At 37.8% G+C, this 22689-nt stretch overlaps 1 protein-coding gene and 1 non-coding gene across 2 annotated transcripts in view; both read right to left on the bottom strand.

Moving 5' to 3' along the window:
• Sec23a (SEC23 homolog A, COPII coat complex component) overlaps positions 1-22689 on the bottom strand; it is a 62166-nt gene that overhangs the window by 7968 nt on the left and 31509 nt on the right. Inside the window, exons 14-19 of the mRNA XM_055595419.1 lie at positions 18694-18847; positions 15262-15339; positions 13834-13995; positions 10776-10862; positions 7728-7883; positions 5748-5813 (exon numbers count right to left, since the gene is read on the bottom strand). Of these exons, the coding sequence (XP_055451394.1) occupies positions 5748-5813; positions 7728-7883; positions 10776-10862; positions 13834-13995; positions 15262-15339; positions 18694-18847 (703 nt within the window). The remainder of the gene's footprint in view (positions 1-5747; positions 5814-7727; positions 7884-10775; positions 10863-13833; positions 13996-15261; positions 15340-18693; positions 18848-22689) is intronic.
• Positions 19139-19245, bottom strand: LOC129667821 (U6 spliceosomal RNA). The gene has a single exon (XR_008718815.1). It is a non-coding gene; the product is annotated as a U6 spliceosomal RNA (small nuclear RNA).

The following is a 22689-nucleotide window of genomic DNA, read 5'->3' as shown; positions in this document are numbered from 1 at the left end:
ATAGATAGATAGATAGATAGATAGATAGATAGATAGATAGATAGATATACATACACACACACACTCCAATAATAATAAATAAAATAGATTTAAAAAGCTAAAACAAATAAAATGCAGCCAGGATTAGACAGCTAGGCTCAAGCTTTACAACACTTAGGATATGAAGCACTGCATAACAGTGTTGCAGTAACATTGCAGTAACACCCTCTTCAGGCCACTCTATGGAAAACGCTTATCACTGGAGTTTTGTTTCTGTGACTGAGTATAGGTGTGAGTGTGTGAGTGTGTTTGTGTGCATGCATCTGTGTGTAGGTGGATGCATGTATGCACGTGTATGTGTGCTCTTTTTTTCGTTATTAAAAAAAAGGGGCAGGGAGGAGATGAGGGAGGGAGGATGAGATTGGGAGGGAGTTAGGGAGCAGGCTACAGCTGGGATGCAGAGTTAATAAAATGTAACTAATAAAAAAATAAATAAATAATAAAAAAGAGTGCCAGAATAAAGGTGAAAAAAAAAGTCATCATTAGAAGTCTTTTCTTCCCAAAAGTTTACCTTACAAGCCAGAACCTTGTTTCTACACTTTGATTATTCATCAGTCTGTTCCTTTTTTTCAGAAGCATATATACCATCCAAAATGTTTCTGATGTCCTTTCTTATAACTTGTTACTGGCTAAATCAGCTGAAATTGAAACAAGTTTACTATCATTCCCCTCAAGGGTTAACTCATCTTTCTGTAATTGAGATTCTGAACAAAAAACGTATGTCCTCCTATGAACTGTGTATACATTATTCACCTATGAATTTCCTAATTTCAGTAAAGGTCCCATTCTCCTGATTGATGACACTGATGAAAACAAAGCACACAAAGACCTCATGCTGTTGCAGAAGCCCAATATGACCCCTTCACCATGCTGCACACTGACCACAGACAATACAAACAGCAGCCAGTTCCTTTCCATCCCCCACTATTCATCCACCCACAGCCACATCCTATTCTCATCCATGAGTTCAACATGGATGTGATTGAGTTCCTCCAGAGACTTCCTGGGGAGCCCTTTACAACTATACATCCCTTCCCAGTGATGTTGATGTTTCCTGGAATATCTGAATGTTGATAATGGCCTTCATCCTTACAGCACAAGAGGCAGAAAAGATTTTTCCTGTTTGTTTGTTTGTTTGTTTGTTTGTTTGTTTGTTTGTTTGGAGACAGGGACATATACCTCAGGCTATCCCCAAACATTAAGGCTGAATTCCTAATCCTCCTGCCTCAACCTTCCAAGAGCTGGGGTTACACAGCTATGCTACTATGCACAGCTATTACCGGGTTCTTGATTTCTAGCAAAAAGAAACCTAAGAGTTCAATCCCTAGGACCCACACAGTGGAAAGAAAGAACAGATTCCCAAGTTGTACTCTGACTTCCACAAACACTCATGCCTACACACAAAATAAATAAGTAAAATGCAGTTTTATCTTTTGTAGGATAGCCTCAATTTTCTCTTCTAAAAAGGGGGATTAATAATATATGCTTAATACAAATTTTAATAATTAAATGAAAGTACATAAAAATAGTATCATTGTAAGAAGAGCAGGCAAAATAGCTCAGTAGGTGTATTAGTTAGGGTTTTATTGCTGAGAAGAAACACCATAACCAAAGCAACTGTTATAAAGAAAAACATTTCGTTGGGACTGGCTTATAGTTTCAGAGGTTTAGTCCATTATCATCATAGCGGGAAGCATGGCGCATACAGGTAGACATGATGCTAGAGAAAGAGCGAGAGTTCTACATCTTGATCTGAAGGCAGCAGCAGGAGACTGTATGCCACACTTGAGCATATATGAGACCTCAAAGCCCACTTCCACAGTGACACACTTCCTCCACAAGGCCAGACCTCCTAATAGTGCCATTCCCTATGAGCCAAGCATTCAAACACTTGAGTCTATAGGAGCCACTCCTATTCAAACCACCATAATCAGTAAAGGTATTTTCCCCCAAGGCTGAGTTCCACTCCTGGGACTCATAGCTGGAAGGAGAGAATCAAGTCTGGCAAGTTGTCCTCTGACTTCACATTCACTCTGAGCAGTGGTACAAACCCACACTAAATAAATAAGTTTAAAAAAAATCACATGTCAAGAAAGACTATACCAGCCAGGCACAGTGGCACACACCTATAATCCCAGCATTCAGGGAAGCAGAGGCAGGTGGATCACTGTGAGTTTGAGGCCAGTCTGGTCTACAAAGCGAGACCAGGATAGCCAAGGCTACACAGAGAAACCCTGTCTCAAAACACAAAACAAAAACAAACAAAAAACTAGAGAGACCATAGGGCCAGGTGTTTTGGCACACAACTGTAATCCTAGCACTCAAGAGGATGAAATAAAAAGGATCAAAATTTAAAGGCCTGGCTAGGCCAGGAAAAAAGAAACAAGAAGAATGAGGAGAGTTTGGAATGTGAGAATGTGAGAGAGAAAGAGAAAGAGAGAGGAGAGAGGTTGGGGGGGCCACATTGTCCATGTGGAGGTCAGAGCACAACTCTTGTGACTCAGTTCTCTACTGCCACCTTGTGGAATATGGGGATTGAACTCAGGTTATCAGACTGTTCCAAGCGGCCCCTAGGGACACTTTATATTCAGTCTATCACAAACATTAATTTTGTAAGTTTACTTACTTTTATTTTATGTGTATGAATGTGTGTGCATGTACATATGTGCACTTCATGCATGAAGTGCCCACCGAGTGTCGAAGAGGGGTCACTACATCCCCTGGAACTGGAGTTGCAAACTGGAATTGTGCAGCCATGTAGTTCACTGGGAATCACACCCTAGTCCTCTTCTAGAACTTTTATTTTGTTTGTTTGTTTGGCTTTTTGTTGATTTGTTTGTTTTACTTAACTATACCTAAGTTCCCCCTCCTCTGGGATCCAAAACTAAAACCAAAACTCAGTTCTCAAAATTAAGTACAGTAGAAAGGCTGGTTGACTATACTCTGGGTCTAAAACTACATTTCTTAGCATTGCACTTGGCTTCTTGTTCCCCCAGCAAAAATGGACAAGGATGATGGTATATATATATATGCTTAGTCATGAATTCTTTCATATACAGCCATGCCTTTCCCACATTCTCAAGATTAAACTCCTTTCCTTACTATAAATATCTCCTCACCTTTCATGACTTTTTAACCTGGAACTTCATATGTCTATATCACAAACCTAAAACAACAAGAAAACCCTCCCCAATACCAAACCACCTCTACAGATCTTGCATACACAATACAATAATCCTGTCATACAGCCATTTCATGGAACAGTGAAACGGCACCAGCTTTTTGGGGTGAAAGGGTGTTGCCAAGTGACTGAAAAAAAACCACAGAGAGGGAAATATGCTCACTGTGGTCAGTGTAGATCAAGAAACCTAATTTGGCTAAAAGGTCTAAATGGTAGCTAAGCAAGGAAGAGATATTGGGTAGAGCAGTAAAGACCCTCAGTAACAATATAAAGAATAACTGGTATCATATGTAATTTAACCAAAGTGTTTTATTTTGGAACTGACTTTCAGGCCACTATGTTAAGACTAATCTGAGCACTGAAAATGGGGATAGCTGAAGTCTTAAAGACTGGTTAGCAAGGAATTCCAACAGTCTGTGACAGTAGTACAAGGGCTTGGCTTTGGTCAACAGCATGGATGAAAGGGAGTGGGTAAACGAAAAAGATAAAATGGTAACCAGAGATGGGAAGGGGATATTGTAAATGACTAGCTTTGACCCTTGGAAATAAAGAGACTAGCATTTCTTAGCACTGCACTTGGCTTCTTGTTCCCCTAGCAAAATTTTCTTTCTGTGGAAAGAAAACCAAGAAGGCCAAGATAATATTTAAAAGGAGGTGAGGTCAAAGCTGTTCTGTCTGTAAAATATCTAAGGGAAATTCAAGTCCACAGCTCACTTTGAAGCCAAACTAAAGATAACAGCTGAAGCCACAGAATGGATGTAGTCACCCAAAGAAACCATTTGGACAAATTTTAGCATAGTTTTATTAGCAAAGAGATGTGCTCATGTGATTTTAAAGTCTCGGAAGGAAGGGAGACTGTTAGGTAGAGCTGACAGAAGAGGGCTCACTAAAGCTACAGTGAGAGGCTCTTAGCACCAGGCACTGGTACCTAGGCCACTGCCCTGAGGTCTTCTCTGAACAGCTAGTTATTGTTTATTGATCTTCCCATCCTATGGCCGTAGCCAGTCAATCAATATCAAAAGTCAGTATTTTCCTTCCACCTTCCCACTTACTGCACAAGGTCTCTCAGAGATGTTGGCTTGGCTCAAGACCCTCAACTTACCTTTTTCTCCCATCAACTGTTTTTAAAATAGTTGAGAAGGAAGTAAAATAAGCAGCCACACATGGCACACTTAAATTCACTGGTTAACACTGAGCCATGCTGGCTTTGTGTTTCTTATTTTTCCTTTTCTTCTTTCTGCTAAATCATTTTGGCAAGTGTGAAGATGCCAAGACATTTTACCAGTACGTGTATCCAGCTGTATCTTCTAAAATCAATGACAAACTCCATAGAACCCCAACACTATACTCACACTCAAGGTACTGAACTAGCTATCTGACAGTCTATGCTCAAATTTCACAAGACACGCCACTCATGTTCATTATAGCTATCCCCTCTGTCTAATCCAGGATGCAGTCAGAATCTAGACCATGTATGCTACGGCCCTGCCCTGGGGTAAAGTAATTTCCTGAAACTTCCACTGAAGTCCCATTAAGTCTGCTTAATAACTCCTGAATCAATTACTTCCTCAATTCTCTTTGCCACCTTGCCTTCATTTCCCCTCACTTGAATTACCTCAATTAAGAGAGCTTCAGGCTGCACATTATAAGATTCAAATTTGCAACTCTGCCCAAAAGCTTTCAGTAACCCCCAAGTAAAGACAACTTCTCAGTCTTCACCAGGGCAATCAAGTTTTACATTCTACAGCTCATTTCTGTGTATACCCTATCATCTTAGTCTGTACCTTCTTCTACCTGGAATTCCCTACTCATGCCATCTCTACCTATGGAGAAATAAAGGCTTCCTAAAACTCAACACGCCCTTTCACTGAGCTTCTTCCTCCTCATATGCCCTCTCTTGTCACCACTATGGCACCACTTCCTTTTCCACCCCTCCAATTCTCTATGTTCTCTGCTGTCACCCTTGGCATATTCCATCTTACACTTCACTGACGTAGCTTATCCCTAGTACTAGAACACCAGCTCTGCAAAGGTAGGGACACTAACATCACACACCCTGAAATGCCAGCACAGAGGCCCATGTAGACTGAATACTACATAAATGTTGACAAGTTACATCGAGAGGTAGGCCTTAAACCAATCTAAATATGGTGCCTTAAACCAATCTAAATATGGTGACAGTGATTTCTAGGCTTTCTGCCTTTCCTTAAATACAATCCTGGGTTCTGCTGGCTTACTGTGGTCTTTTGTAGCTTATAGCCTGACATTACACTTGACTCATCATATGTCTATCTTATAGACTTTATTGCTTTTTGCCTCCAGTGTATTAGTGCTAAACTTGGAATCTGAAGAGGTTCTACGTGACAGAATCATCTTTTTATTTCCCAGGTAGCACCAATTACTAATTATATTTTCTACTCTTCCCTTATATTTTCCCACAGAAGTAATCATTAAACACACAGGAAAAAATTTAGCTTTTACTAAAATAACTAAGAACAAAATAACCAAGACTATTATTCAAACTTACCTGCCCCCAGGCATACATGTTATTATGAGTCTGTGAAGGGTTGACTTTCGAAAGGAGGAAACGTGCCTTAAAAGCAAAAATAAATAAATATATAATTGGATAAATGTATAAATAATGTATAGATAAATAATAGGAATGATCAGAAACAGACTTAGCAAGATAAGCTATATATAATAAATATAAATCTAATATCAACTTAACTGAATATTTTGGTAAATTTTGTTAAAATGTAACACTTAAAAAGATTACATTTTAAAATGCACAGACCACAGTACTAATAGTACTCTTTCAACATTACATATTTGTAACTTTCATAAAATAATAAACTACTGAATCCCAAACTCAGAATATAAAAGCTGTATGTATAAGACTAGAGAGATGTCTCAGAAGAGCACTGGTTGCTCTTCCAGAGGACCTGGGTTGGATTCCCAGCACACACAGAGTGGCTCACCACCATCTGTAACCACATTCTGTAATCTAGGGTATCTGATCCCCTCTTCTGGCTTCTTTCAGCACTGCATGAATGTGGTATACAGATATAAATGCAGTCAAAACACCCAAACACATGAAATAAAATTTTTTATAAATTTTTTAAATTGTAAACATAAAACTTACTTTAAAATGACAATTTTAAAGTAAAATTTAAAGTAAAAATGAAAATACAGTTTTTATTAACTAGTCTGAAACAACAAAAGTCTAAAGCCTCATAAAATGATGCAAACAAAAAACATGAAAATCTACATTATTTTACATTGATGAACCTCATACTTCTTAAGCCACAGGTGACAAGTTAGGCAACATTTTATCCTCTACTACAGCTAATCAATCAATCAGTCAATAAGTAAGTAATTAAATAAGGAAAATAACAATACACATTAAGATATTGACAAGTGAATTCATCAAAATTTTTAATTCATCTAGAAGAACAAAAACAATCTAATCTTTTGACATTTAGGATCATACAAAAATCTTTTTTCTGTTGTTGTTGTAGTGTAGCACTGGTTCTAGAGTAAGAAGCTGGATTCCATCACTAACTCCTGGTTAAGTAGGCAGGCTTACAAATGTAATCTCAGTATCCAGGAAGCTGAGGCAAAAGAAATGTTCAAGGTCAACCTGTAAGTGTATTACACAATAATACACTTTTTCTTAAAATATAAAAAAACAAAATAAAACCACCTCGAGCTGTCATTTAATGTGCTTCCTTGACTACAAATAACATAAGTCTTAAGTCTATTACACACAAAGTAGAGATAACAATAGAATTGGCATGAGGCTCAAATGAAGGAGGCATGGAAAATGCAAAGTCTCAGTACATGACAGCTCCTATTATAAATAAAGTAAAACTAATAAATCACCACTGTGTATAAAATTGGTTCTGATACATCACTGTGCTGGATACTAGGGACATAACAGTAAATGAACTATGCTCCTGCCCCATTTATGGAAAACTAAAATGTGCAACAACTGATAGAGTACTGTTACAGCTCTTACTGGAGCAGCACAGAAAAGTCAAGAATGTGTGCTCAGCAACTCTAACCTGACCATATATGTGCATGCACAGATCTATTCACTATTCTGAACTCTGACAACCACAAAGCCCTTTTTAATACCATAATACTTTCTTTACCCTGACAAGTTATTTTCTACAAAACTGAAACAAATTACCAAAACTTCATAGTCATAGGCCTTATCTGTAAACAGCTTTAAGAAAGTACACTAAATTATTTTCCAAACTGTTCTTCTGTTTTTGCTAACCTAGAACTGATACATTGTCTGGATGGCATCATGGCAGAAGCAGAACTAGAGAAAAGTGGTTGTTTAGGCAACTAGGCAAAGCATTACAAAAAGCAAGTACTGGCTGCCTTGTCTTCCTGCCTCCTTCCCTTGCCCAAGCTTCTGTGTGGCAGACTGCTGTTACAGTCAAAACACAAGCAGAAGTACCTCACTGCAGCCCCCACACAGCAGAGGGACGCCCCTCACCTGGCTGCCACCATGCTCAGTGTCAATGTATCTCGGCATTGGAAATCTGGAGTGGAGGATCTCTTGTGCATCATCCACAGGAGCCTGCAGAAGGTGCCGGAAATTTTCATATTCTGGCATGTCCTGGTATCCTGACTTCCGCCACTGTGCTATAGTCTAATTAAAAAAAAAAAAAAAACAATTAAAGGAATTATTTTAAATTTATTGGTAATCTAAAATTCTTGAGTAGATTTTTCTTCAAAGGAAGTTATCTTCAGAGAACAATAGAATATGAAAAAAATATTCCCACTTACCTTAACTTTTTTTTTCTTAACTTGTAAAATTGCAAGTACTTATGTCAATAGAGAAAATATAAGCAAAAGAATATATTACAAAATAAGTATAGTTCTCCAATTTAAAGGTAAAAACAAAACTAGGTACAATAGGCACACCTGTAGTCTCAGCTGCTCAGAAAGCTGAGGTGGGGGGACACTTAAAAATCAGTGTACAGTACAAGTAGGGCCGATCTAAGCCCCGATTGAGGAAGGAAGGAAGGGAGAGAGAGAGAGAGGAAGGGAGGGAGGGAGGAAGGAGCCTATGATCCTAGCACTGAAGAGGCAAAGACAAAAGCACAAGGTTGAGGCCAGCCTGGCCAACTTAACAAGTCCCAGACCAACCAGGGATACAAAGTATGAGCCTGTTTCAGACTGAAAACAAAAAGAACCAAAAAAATAAATAAAAGTAAAACTATACTGTTTTTAAACCCTAAAACAAAAGAAATAGAAATGCCAGAAAAACATTAAAACACTACATATCTATTAAATTAGTATTAACTAGAGCATATCTTTTTGTTTCTGTGAGAAGATTTCTACTGTAAATTTTCTAGAGAAAATTGGTAGCTTTCAAGAAGTCTTCACCAATGGAGTTACATTCTTTTCTTTCTGTTTGTTTTGTTGACTCTCTGTGTAGTCCTCGAACTCCCTCTGTAGACCAGGCTGGCCTCAAACTGACAGAAATTAGCCTGCTTCTGCCTCCTGAGTGCTGGGATGAAAGGTGTGCAGCACCACGCCCAGCTAGAGTTACATTCTGATAAAAGACATAGACTAAACACTTTATAGCAATAAATCTATAAAGACAATGCATTCTGGAAAGGCAACTGTGAGTCCAGAGCCATACCTATTAATTCAGAATTTTAAAGCTGGTTTGGAATCCAAGTTATTTGAGTCAGTCAGTGTATATTCTGTATAACTTTATATTTTGCATTTCAGACTAATGCATTTTGGACTTCTCACACTAACAACTTAAAGCAAAAATTACCATTAAAGAAAAAAAAAGTTAAGAAAAACCCTTTCTCTATTATTCTTCTTAAAATGCAAGGTGCGTTAGAAGCTGGTATCAACTAAAAAGATCAAAAAACAAAAAAATATTAGTTGGAGAAGTGGCTAAGTGGTTAACAGTACTTTGTGGAGGGCCCAAGTTCAGTTCCTAGCACCCAGAGCAGGCAGTTCTTAACTGTCTGTAACTCCAGCTCTTTTGGACACCATTAGCATCTGCACTCATGTACACTGGGCGTATTGGGAACAAGCAAAAGAAACTTATTCTAAGTACTGCCATTTTGTTTTCAGATTCCATTTAACCATAGAGAGAAACTAAGTTCAAGGTCCCAGGCCCTAGGGGACCTGGGGACTTCCCAATAGCTGAACAGCCTCCATTGTAAGGAAATAGTTGTCTGAGTCCAGCCATCTCTGGAACAACTTGTAAGGAGACAATTGTCTAAGTCCAGCCATTTCAAGGACAACTTCTCCATCTTGCTGGCAGCGTCAAGCTACGTTCACGTTCTCAGGCCCAGGAACCAACTTATATCCTGATTGACGGAAATTCCCTTGCTCAACTCTTATGTCAAACTATAGTTGGACAATGTTACTGCCCATCCCACTTCCCCTCACTTTATGCTCTCATCCTTTATGCTGAACAACATCCCTTCAAGGCTGCAGTTCAGCTCCCAAGTCTGTACATCTATTCTGTGGCCCTGATTGATCAATAGTGGCTTACTTATAATGAATTTTTGTTATCTGCATTAACCTGGTGTTTATGTTGGATTTAAGCGGACCCCACACAGGTGCATGTGAGCAAACACACAAAAAACATACACACTTAAAAATAAAATACACACACACATTTTTTTTTATTTACTACAACACTGACCTTTCCCCTCCATGTTTTTAGGTGAAACCCAGGAGTATGATTATATTTTCATAGTATGTTTATATTTTCATAGTACTATGCTTAGTGAAAATCTATTTGTCCACTAGTGTGTAACAAAACAACAAAATAAACATAAGCAGGCTAAAAATGATTGAAACCCAAAATCTTATACTATGAAGAATCACATTGTATATATACTGATTGAGTATTTTGTACCTAAATCTTTGAGGGCAGAAGTGCTATAGATTTCAGGTACTTCCATGTATTTTACATGAGTATATAATATATATGTATAAATTCATATTAAAATACTTTGGGATGGGAGCCAAGTCTTAACACAAAATTCACTTACATTTTAAATACTTTTATGTTAGAAAGTAAGTATACACATTTTAAATGATTTTGAGGATTAGGGTCAGTAAGATGGCTCAGTGGGTAAAAGGCAATTGCCTCCAAGACTGATAACTTAGTTTAATCCCAGGGACTTACACAGTGTGAAAACAACTGATTCTCACAAGTTATCCATTGCCCTCTGCACATGTGCATGCACTACCTAACACACATTAAATAAACAAAACCAGTTTTATAAAAAAATTAAATAATGACTTTGAACATGAAAAAATAGGATCTTCCATTTGTAACAGTTTGGTACTCAAAATGTTCAGTGTTTTAATTTTGGATTTTTAATTTTTAATTGAATTTTTATATAAAATGTATTTTATAAAAATTTTATTAAAATTGTGTTTTATAAAAATATACAACAAAGCTTATTATAGACTAAATATTAACCACATATAAGACAGAGAAAAGTCCTTTACTCAGACCAAAAATATTTCCCCTATAGATTTAAATCTATTATCTTACCTCACCATGATAAATCAAAATCTGGAAAAACGTGTCCATGAGAAGAATACGATCTGCAAGAATGCTGCTGCTATCTAGAAGAACCGGCTGAAATGAAGCAATAACAGAGATAAGGATATTATCTAAAATTTTTAATTGTTTTAAATTTGCATACAAGGTATTAAATATTCTAGCATTATCTAACAAAGCATGCTTTTGTAACTCCCACTCCCCTTTTATCTTCTTTCTTAAATTTTAAATTTATCAAACATTTCCTAATGTTGTGAATTCTCAATGCACTTTTATTTTCTAAGGAATCTCTCTAACACTGAAGTAATTTTTAAAAGTCAATATGCCAGGCATACTGGTACACAACTTTAATCCCAGCACTTGGGAGGCTGAGGCAGGTGAATATCTTGTGAGATCCAACCTAGCCTGGTCTACACAGCAAGTTCCAGACAAGCCAAGGCTATATACAGAAACTGCCTCAAAAAAATTTTGTTCTTTAAGATCCAAGTGGGTTACATAGTAATGGGAAGAGGGACTGCCTCTGACATAATCTGATTGGCCTGCTCTTTGATCACCTCCCCCTGAGGGGGGAGCAGCCTTACCAGGCCACAGAAGAGGACAATGCAGCCACTTTTGATGAGAACTGATAGACTAAGATCAGAAAGGAGAGGAGAACCTCCCCTATCAGTGGACTTGGGGAGGGGCATGCATGCAGAAAGGGGAGGGAGGGTGGGGTCGGGAGGGGAGGAGGGAGGGGCTTATGGGGGGATACAAAATGAATAAAGTGTAATTAATAAAAAATTAAAAAAAAAACTCAACAAACAACAAGAAAAAAAAAAGATTTAAGGAGAAATCAAAGATGGCCCCTAAGCCTGATAATATTCACACTGAGGAAGAAATAAATGAATTTCCGGTGCATGGGGAAACAGCTCTGACTATGAAATGCAGCACCCTCAATTCATTATAAGTTGGGTAACACATGCACAAAGATGGCAACCAAAGCCATAGGGTCAGACTGCATCACTTAGAAAAACAAAGATAAGGAAAGTGAAAAGCCTGAGCCCTTGCCAATTGGAGATGCTTATGCTGTAATCTCAGCACTTGTGTAACTGAGGCAGGAAAATAATTGAGTTCCTAGACAGCGTAGGGTACAGAGTAAGATTATGTTTCAAACAAAACAGACTAACCAGTTAATCTTTTTTAAAAAACTTAGAGTTACAAGTCTAAAAGTGCGAAACCAGCAAAATGAAACTAAAGGGCTCTTTGTGAAAAGGAATAATAGTAGGTACCAGAATCCCAGAGCAAAAGATTTTGAAGGAAAGAACCATCTCAAGAGAAATGCTGTAGAGAGTTTGTTGAAGGATGCTGTCCAATATGAGTGATGTTGATAATTATATTAATATAATGTCAGGGAAATAATTTGCTTCATATAAGTTGAGAAGAAAATGTGAGGTTCAGATGTGAGGTTCAGAAGTACGGACAACAGGTGGTTATCTATTTTTAGATAGAGATAACATGGTAGTCAACAGTTCTTCCAGCTCTTCAAGAGGCTCTGAGTTCAGGTACCAGAACTCACATCAAGCAACTCACAACTCCAGGTAGTTCTGGCTATAGAACTCTTTTGTCCTCCACAGCCACCACATGTATGCATACTGACACACACACACACATATACATATATAAAAATAAGTATATTTTCTAAAGTATGAGGGCACAGCAACCACATGGAAACTGTCTGTAACTCTAGTTCCAAGGAATCCAACACCCTCTTCTAGCCTCCTCAGACACCAAGCACATGGTGCATAGGAATAAATGCAGGAACACAAAAACTTCGAATTAAAGAAAAAAATTAAGTATGGACAACAAATAACTTTGAGTTTAACTTTGTCAGGGAGCTTATAATTAGAGGAAACAAAGTGAGTTTTAATAATTTGCTTTTAAAAATGAGTACTATTAAAAGTTACTATGTTAATGAGAATGCCCTGGATTTGGGGGTGGGGAGGGAGAGAGAGGACAGGAAAGAATGAGAACTAACAGTAAAAGCCAAGCCTTAGGCAAATGCAGTTACAGAATGGCTGAGATTGGACAAGGACTGGTACTCAAGATGAAGGACTCCAGTTCTCTTCTAAGCTAGTCTACAATTCTCGGGTGTCTACAACTTATATATATTACTCTGAAGTAACAAAGTTATTATAAAATTTACTTTCCAGATCCAAGGAACTCTAAGTCAAACAAATTACTTTTTGAAAAAAGAATGTAACAGCAGGTCAGGTATGATCCCAGTACTCAGGAGGCAGCAGGAGGGTATCTGATCCACATGGTGAGTTCTAAAACAGCCAGAGCTACTCAGAGAAACCTTATCTCATAAAGACAGTAACAACAAAAAAAGAAAAATATCAAAAAAGTAGTATCATTTTACCTATTTTATAAGACCTGAAGGTAAAACTGATCAATAGCCATCATAAGTACCCAGTTAAACTGACTTTTCCCAAAGTACTATTTCCAAATACTGCCGTTATATAGTTTTAAATGTTAAAATGGACAATTCAAATTATCATAAGGAAAAGCTATTTATTCGGTAACAGGTAAAAGTGTGTGGAACAATGTTCCAAAATAGCCGAGAGGGTAGCTTTATCAATTGTATCTTATGTTTTCTAAGGACCAGAGGAAAATAAGAAACAAAAAAACAAGAAACTTAATTTCGACAGACTGTCCGCTGAGACATTAAGCTATGAAATTAGCCATCTCCCCCGAACCATGATCATTTCCAAGCCTTGTTAAAGGCAAAGACTAACCATATGCCCTAGGTAGCTTTATCAAGCAAACACTAACCACACTCACAAGAGTATCTTCTATTGGATTTTTGTATCATTTTTATAATTTTGTATTATTTAATGATATAACCTACCATACCAACTACTGTTTAGGGAACAGTCATAAGTATTTTTAATGAATATTTTGAGATAGTAATTTAACAAGTTCCAACTTCATTTAAAAACAACTTTTTTCACTTTCTTAATGCCACACAACACAGTAGCAAGGCCAAATGGATTTTTCCTTTTCTGCTTACCTCTGGTGGACCACTAAAAGAATAGGCATACAAAATGGGCTGAATCATGATTAGAGACTGTGTCAGGTCTTGACGCATGAAATGGTGACGATAATATGAACTCTCATCAGGACTATTGTTAAAAACTTGCAAGAAAGGAGATCTTCTTAAATGAAACATAAACTACAAGATAAGACAGGTGAGATAGCTTTTACTCATTTTAATATGGCAAAGGCAGTTCTCTAAACAACAAAACATTGCCTTACATTACTGTGTCACAGTAGTAACATGAAAATATAACTTAAGAATATACTCAAGTAGGACTAAAAAGATAACTCAGCAGTTAAGTGCACTGACTCACAGACCAGGAGTTATGGCATTTGCAGTTACTGAAACCCAAACTGGGTTTACAACTCCCTGGAACTTAATTCCAGGGTATCAAAAAGCCCTGGCTTCTGCAGGCATTTGCACATACCTGGTGCACATAAACTTATACAGGCATATACACAAATGTATAAAATAAAATAAAAAAAAATAAGTAAACAAGTGCTTTTTTAAAAAAATATTCTGAAGTAATTTTATATCAAAAGAAAGTTTGTCCTGATGTTTATGAGCATCTGAGGTAGTGATGTAGCTCACAGTAACTCTCTCACAGTTACAAGAGCCTGCTGGGCAAGCATGAGGATTAGAGTTCTGCTCCAGGACCCAAAGAACAAGTTAGGCAGGCAGGTCAAGGCACACCTCAGCTGGATACCTGGCCTCAAAAGAAAAACAAAGAAGGGCTGGACAGTGGTGGCACATGCCTTAAATCCTAGCACTTGGGAGGTAGAAGCTGAGGATCTCTACGATTTTGAGGCCAGGGCTCTGATACACAGAAAAACCTTGTATCAAAAAAAAAAAAAAAAAAAAAAAAAAAAAGATAAAAATTGAAGTTTCAAGACAAAGCTTTTACAGGCAAAAATAAATTCCAAAACTAACCCTGGCTACATAATAAGATCCTGTCTCAAAAACAGAAATGGTAAAGGTGCTGTGAGGCAAGTTAACCTCACATCTCTTACCTAGTGTGGCACAAAATTGTTCACATGTGATGCTAATATGCCATTATCTCATTGGTAAAATAACTTCAGATACAATTATTTGTTGTCATTGTAATTAGAACCTCTTACCTCAGATGGCAATCTAATGGGGTTTAGCCTTGCTTGCACTCACAGTTAAGTCTTCAAGCACCACAAATAAATAATAACTATTTGTTTAGCCCATAAAGGGATACTGTATTTTTAGTTGACCACAAGCATAACATTAACTTGAGTTACCCCAAAATTTACCTAACTAAAAGAATAATCCAATAAAATATGTTTATATGTGATTATTAACAGACAAAGAAAGAAAAAAAGGAAACACAACGCCATTGGTAACAAGAGAAAAGAACGTGTTCCTTGACAGACTCACCTGTGGATATAGGGAAAATGTTTCTGAAAATCTGAAGGAATTTGGATCATCTTTGTGATATTCTCCAAACTTCTGACACTAAAAAAAAAAAATATTAGCAATTTATTCCTGTTATCATAACTAAAAATTCTCCCCACCAATAATCTATTTATTAAAAGTTGCTACTTTTTTAGGAGACAGATATTCAACATAGGGTAAAGTTGGAATATTATGTATTGACTTAGCAAGAGACTGATTACAACCAGAAAAACTATTTGAATTTCAAAAATGCTGTATAATGTTTAGATTCGTTGTTTAGAGAGTGCCTTTTGTAGCAAATAAAGAATATGTAGATGCCAATGGCGGTGGGAAGGCCAACACAAACTTACTAAGACTGCCATAGTGTCTTTTTCAATACTGGCCAAGGACAGAAAGATGTGCAAGCAACACACCACAGCAGCTACAAAAATAAGCTGCTGGAAAAAAATAAGCTGCTATACCGAAAATGCCCCCCCCCCAAAAAAAAATCTAATAAAGAAAAAGATTTACAGAAGCAGAAACTAGAATGAGATAAGGTCATTTGAGCAGACAACAGAGAAGCAAGCCATGTATGAGAGCATGGCTAGAGGTGTCCAGCTGCACCAGTTCTGACAGCCCATGACTCTTAGCCACCAAGCTCACTTCGTTAAGCAAAAAGTCTCTGCCCCACAGGCCTATGTGTTGGAGGCTTGGTCACCAGCTCACAGCACCAGTGGGAGGAAGCATGCCTAATGGGAGGTATTTTGGTCCCTGGAGCATGCCTTGACGAAAATTTCTCACTGCAGCATCATCATCACCTAAAGCAACAGGCCAAGGATCACAAATCAAAAACTCTAAAACCATGAGTCAAACTAAACCCTTTCTGTGTTGTAAGAAGAAATGTGACTAATGTTTGGATAATGCCATTCTCAGTTTTGGACATCATATAACTAAGGCCCAAAAAATGGCAACAAAAAGTCGAATAGTGTTTGGATTGTATCAACTTTTTTTCCCAAATTACCTCCACTAGTCTCCTCTTGATCTGACACAAGAACAGAATAAACTCTTTACTCCACAAATAACCTGCCTCTGGCTCAGCTGCTGTATACATGCTGGGAAGTGTTCAGTGTGTGGCGAACAGCTGGCTAGATATGGTGAAGATACTGTAATTTTGTGCCTAATGCAATTGTCTCATTTGATTATTCACTAGGCCCTTATGATTAGTGTGCTTTTTATTAGTGTTTCTCTTATATCAGACAACTACAGCAGTTTGTGAGGTTGAGGTGTGAGATAGAAGAGAAGCTTAAATGTGCTAAGAACTCTAAAAAATTACAATCCTGAGTCTTTTGTGCAGCAAAGAACAAAGAAAAAAAATTTTTTTTCAACAGAAGGTGCTTAGTATATTTTAAGCAAAAAGATAATCCACAGTGTACTATAAAATTTTAGTGTCTTACATGACAACCTATGAGTGCAACAGCTCCAGTAAGATGGAAAGAGCACTTTACTACAAATCTCAGCCACTTCCTAAGTGCACACACTGGACACTTGAGCTTTTAGAACCTCAAAACAATAGAGTACTTATTAAGACAAAGACATTTTCTATGAAAAGCTCAGGAAGCAAGCTATTTCAGAGCACAACTTATCCACAAAAGGAAAGCTCACATGGTTGGTGACACCCCATGGTGTTGGTGGAAACACCAACATGGAAACTACAGTCAGCAAAATGCTAGGACAAAGCGCAACCTAGGAAACAGAAACGTTCCTATCTTAGAGCACAGTGCTAGAACTAAGGCGTCAGCGTGCTGGATAAAGCCTTGAGTATGATCACCAACACAAGAAAGCTTTCTAAAAGTTCCATTTAAAACAGAGCACTGAGTCAAAGCACTGGCCACATGCCACATGATGTTAAGAGCTCTGTGCAGTAAACTGAAAACAGCTTCTTCATCTGGGTCAGAAGTTCAGGGTTGTATATACCAATCTTCTATTAACAGTCATAGTCAAAAAGCTTTTCAGCTACAGAGAGATTCTTCTGTTGTTCTAAAGAAGCTCAGCTGAGATACTTAAGTATTTATCCCCATCTAGAATCAAATTTAGGGGCTGTTCCAGCATTTTACTGACCGTGTCCCATCACTGATGGGTTAAAGCTCATCTTAAAAGACGCATTTAATATCACAACTCTGCTTTCTTCACAAAGATGTGTAGGGAGAAGTGGGGTATTCTTAAGAGGGAAAAATCTAAACAGTACTACAAAAGTAGCTAACTCTAAACAAGTTCACTCATGACATCTGAGGAACAGGTCAGAGGCACCTCCCTCTCAAGGTAGCTTAACAGAGAATTCTCAACAAGTTATTTAAGCTGAAGAATAAATGAAAAGGTACAGGACAGAGTTTACAAAGTAAAATTAAATGTTAAAAATCTGCTTAACATTCAGGACTGGAGAGATGGTTCAGTGGTTAAGAGCAGCACTGACTGCTATTCTGGAGGACCTGGGTTCAATTCCCAGCACCCACATAGTGGCTCACAACCATCTCTAACTCCATTTACAGGATATCTGATGTTCTCTTGGTGTGATAACAATTGTCTCCCATCAAAGAAAGATGATAGCAAATGTTGACATGAATGATGAAACATTGGCAGCTGAAACTGAAAGAAAAAAAAAAATCCCTTCCCACAGGAATTCTTAACCAGTGAAATAAATCAATAAAAAGAAATTTTTAAAAAAGCTAAATATTAGAAGGGAAGAAAAAAAAAACATCATCTGTATTTTCCATGATGGTGTAGGTGAAAAAATATATAAATAAGAACTGAAAAGAATAAGCAAGTATCTATAAATAAAAATAATTAAAAAAAAAAAAGAACTGTTTAAGACTACAATCCCAAGATTTGAGATAAAGCTTAAGGCCAGCCTAAGCTACATTGTTATAGTCCATTGAAATTAAAATGGTAAATAAATGCCGGAGTGAAAACTAAACACACATATATGAAAAGTAATAATAGCAAGTTCCAGACCAGCCAAGACTACAGAGACCCTGTGTCAAAACAAAAACAAGCCAGGCATGGTGGTGCATGCCTTTAATCCTAGCCCTCAGGAGACAGAGGCAGGTAGACCTTTGTGAGTTTGAGGCCAGCCTAGTCTACAAAGAAGCTCCAGGACAGCCAGGGTTACAGAGAAAACCTGTGTCAAAAAACAAAGCATACAGAATTAATGATATAGAATTAATTTCCACACTAACCAGCCAAAATAACAGGTTGCAAAAAGGAAAGAGGCACTGTAAAATTTATTGGAAGTGAGTGGAATGCTGCTATTTACTGCTAGTTCAGTACTGTGATGCGTTCTTCCCAGAGTTCTCCCACACTCTCACCATAAGTTTTTTAAAGGATATTTACTACAAACAAAGCTGATTAGCTGAGAAAAGCACCATGGCCACTTCTTACCAGTCGAATGAGTTGTCTATCCAACCATCTAAGCACATCTGGCCCCTCCTCTGTTTCTGCTCTGTATATTGCCAGCCGGGCCATGAGAATGGCAGCTGCTTCCTGGTCGAAAGATGCAGCAATGTTTTGGATTTGAGTTTGAGCATCTGCCCAGCTTAAGAAATAAGAAAACACAGAAATATAGCTGAATTATATAATACCACAGTTGGCTATCACACAGACCTACACTCAGAGAATTTTTTTTAACTTTTTATTTTATTTTTTTAATTTTTTTAATGTATTCACTTTACATCCCGATAATAGCCCTCTCCCTCATCTCATCACAGTCTCATTCTCCCTCCTTCTTCCCCTATCCCCCTCCCTGTTCCTCAGAAAGTGGGAGACCTCCTCCCTTACCGGCTGACTCTAGCCTATCAAGTCTTATCAGGACAAGATAACAATTTTTTTTAATATGGAACGCTTCACAAATTTGCATGTCATCCTTGCACAGGGGCCATGCTAATCTTCTCTGTATTGTTCCAATTTTAGTATATGTGCCACCAAAGTGAGCACAACAACAAGATTTTTATAAGTAAACATAACAATCTATGGGTCAGCAGAATGGCTTAGCAGTAGACACACTAGCACAAAGACCTGCAACTTTAATTCAAGTACCAGATCTCACAGCATGGCAGGAGAAAACTGACTCCTAAGAGTTGTCCTCTGACTTCCATGTGCACACAGTGACCTGCACGTGTGCACACACACATACACAAATCAAGATCTTTTTAATAAAATAGACCATGTATATGATATAGAAATAAAATGTGAATGTGTGTATGATACAGAAATCCCTAAAGTGACATCATTCCTAATAACTCAGGAGTTCACATATACACACATACTACAAATAGATAGAAAATACCATACACATTTGTATAAACATATAGATATACTAATTTCTAGCAGTCTTTATCTTACTATTCATACTATACATAAAATTGAATCTATGTTGAAATTTAATGTATTCAATTTAGAAAAATGAAAATACAAAAATAAAGGTTTTATTCTCCGCATAAGTATCATTTGTTACTCTGAAAAACAAAACAGCAGAATTTTTTCCCATAGATAAACTCTCAGTGATGAAAATCACATAAACAAAATTGCTTCGATCTTCTCTCCCTTGACAGAGCAAAAGTTATGTGAGAGAGTTTAGCATGGAATCATAAGCCTATAATCCCAATACTTGGAAGTAGGAGACAGAAAGATTCAAGAAAAAAAAAGGTCAAGCAAAATTGTGGAAAGTAGTAGGCTTAACGTTTTAAGTTCCTCAAAACTAGTTTTAAGTTCCCTTAAACCTAGAACTTCTGGGGCTGAAGAGATGATTCAGCAGTTAAGAGCACTGGCTGCTCTTCCAGGGGACCTAATCTCAATCCCCAGTACCCACATCAAGGGGTTCACAGTTGACTGTAATTCAGCTCCTGTGTGATGATGCCTTCTTCTACCTCCACAGGTACCTATACTCACAGGCACATACCTCTAAACAAGCACACACAAATTCAAAAATTAAAATATTAAAAAAAAAAAAAACTTCCATATGATCTAGCTGTACCACTCTCAAGAGTCAAAGCCAGCTTCCTAGAAGAGACATCTACACATCCTTGGTTATTATATATTCTCAGTTTTCAATTACATAATCAGCTTACACATCCATTAATGAATGGGACCTAAGAAGCTGAGGCAAGGCAGGCTTAGTGATACATGATACATAGTAAATGCCAGGACAGTGAGAGCGACTTAGAGGGAAATACCTGAAGACAGAAAATCATGCAAATTCCAGACCTGCTAAAGCCTGCTACACAAGAATTGGGAAAAAGAAGAAGGGGGAGAAAATGTGGTTTTAGATACACTACAAAGATTGATTTCATTGTAAAGATGAATGAAAATACATCAGGAAATGGGTAGAAGTAGAGAGCCATCATGATAATCAAAATAAGTCAATCTCATAAAGACAAGCATCTTATTTCTTTCCTGTTGGTGTAATGTTCTTGTGGAATGTATACAATTTACCCTTGTTCATTCAAATGCTGATTTCTCTACCCCACCATCTGGTTTCAATCCATACACTGCATTGTGCTGTTTATTCTAAGCATCACCTGTCCCAAGTTTGTGTAAACATGCCACCATTTGTTCTCTGCATTATCAATAAAACAACCAGCCAATGCTGAGCAATGGAGAGAACAGGGTGGGACAACCTGGTCTGGAGGGGAGGAGAAGGAAGTAAGTGGGAGGAGTCAGAGGAGAGATGGCAGAAGAGGACTCGGAACCATGAGGAGAGATGAACCAGACCTAAGATATGACTAAAAGCAAATGTATGTGGGAAATCTGAATGGGAAAAAACTATTGAGGGCTTGGAGATTCAGGGTGGAGTAACTATTGCCCAGTATTGTGCTCTAGGTTAATTAAATAAATCTTAGTCTCTGTGTGGTGATTTGGGTATACAGCTGGATTAGGAATAACCGCTGATTAACTGAAAGATAAATGAATATTAAACTTTAATAACCAGTAACACCTTCCATACATGAAATTTACAGGGGTGAAGAATGACACATGACAGTAAAAGCAGGACTATCACAAGTGTAAAAAGGGTGGGGAAGAAAAAGAAACAAGAAAAAGGATATAACCAAAGTACATTTTCGGTCATAGTTATGGAAACCCAGCACTCTGTACAAATAAATTTGCTGATGAAGTGATGGGGTGGGCTGGGTAGCTCAGTGGATAAAGTGTTTCTATGGAATCACAAGAATATGAGTTCTGCCAAGTGGTGGTAGCACATGCCTGTAATCTCGGCACTCGGGAGGCAGAGGCAGGAGGATATCTGAGTTTGAGGCCAGTCTGGTCTAGAGAGCAAGTTCCAGGACAGCCAGGGCTACACAGAGAAATCCTGTGTCAAAGGGGGGAATAAAAAAGGAAAAGAAGAACTGAGTTCCAACCCCCAGGCTCCATGTAAAAAGCTGATGCAGTGGCATACCTGTAACCTAGTGCTAGGAAAGCACAGACAAGCAGATCTTCACTGTCCACCAGTTAAGAGCAGTGAGCTCCAGGTTCAGTGAGAGACTTTTCATCTCAAGTATTATGATGGAGAGTGATAGAAAATGACACTTGATGCTGACTCTGGCTTCCACATGACTACACATGGATGAACATACCCATGCATACACACACACATATACACAGGGAAAAACAGTTTTAAAAGTCTGAGGGTTATAGATAATACATAACTGTGTAGTCCTGGCTAGTCTGGAGCTCATTATGTAGCCCAAGCTGACCTCACACTCATAGAAACAGATCTGCCTACCTCTGCTTCCCAAGTAAGGTCACATGTCCTATATGCTTAATCCAGTCAAACTTTCCTGGGCAGAACTAGTATTAGTTTTTACTTGCAATATTTCAAACACATAATTTTTGATTTGCTTTTTTTAAAACTTCTGGTGACACTAGTTGCAAAGTATCTCACCGTAAGCCAAACTGGATGTCCTTTGTGTATTTCTTGTGTGTGAGTTATCGTGTGTGTGCATACTCATGTGAGCAGAGTATATGCACTATGTCCAAATGCCTATGGGGCCAGAGGATAAGATAACCCCAGATGCCGTCCTCAAGAATACCATCCACCTCCTTTGAGACAATCTCTTTGGTATGGAGCCCACCAATTAGGCTAGACTGTCTAGCTAGCAAGCCATAGGGATACTCCTGTCTGTGCCTCCCCCATACTGGGATTGCAAGCTCAGAACCGCATCTAGTATTTTTATATGAGTTCTGATGATCAAACTCATGTATGGGCAAGAATTGTACCTACTGACTTATCCCCTAGTCCATACATTACATGTTCCTTAACATATAATTTATTTTATAGTGATATGTTTAATTTTTTCTGCCTTTTATTTGAATATATATATATATATATACACATACACACACACACACACACACACACACACACACACACACACACACACA

This window comes from Psammomys obesus, unplaced genomic scaffold, assembly GCF_907164565.1.
Source record: "Psammomys obesus unplaced genomic scaffold, mPsaObe1.curated_primary_1811, whole genome shotgun sequence".
In the NCBI taxonomy this organism is placed as follows: domain Eukaryota; kingdom Metazoa; phylum Chordata; class Mammalia; order Rodentia; family Muridae; genus Psammomys; species Psammomys obesus.
Note: the sequence above shows the minus strand (reverse complement) of the source record. Positions and strands in the feature narration are given on the sequence as shown.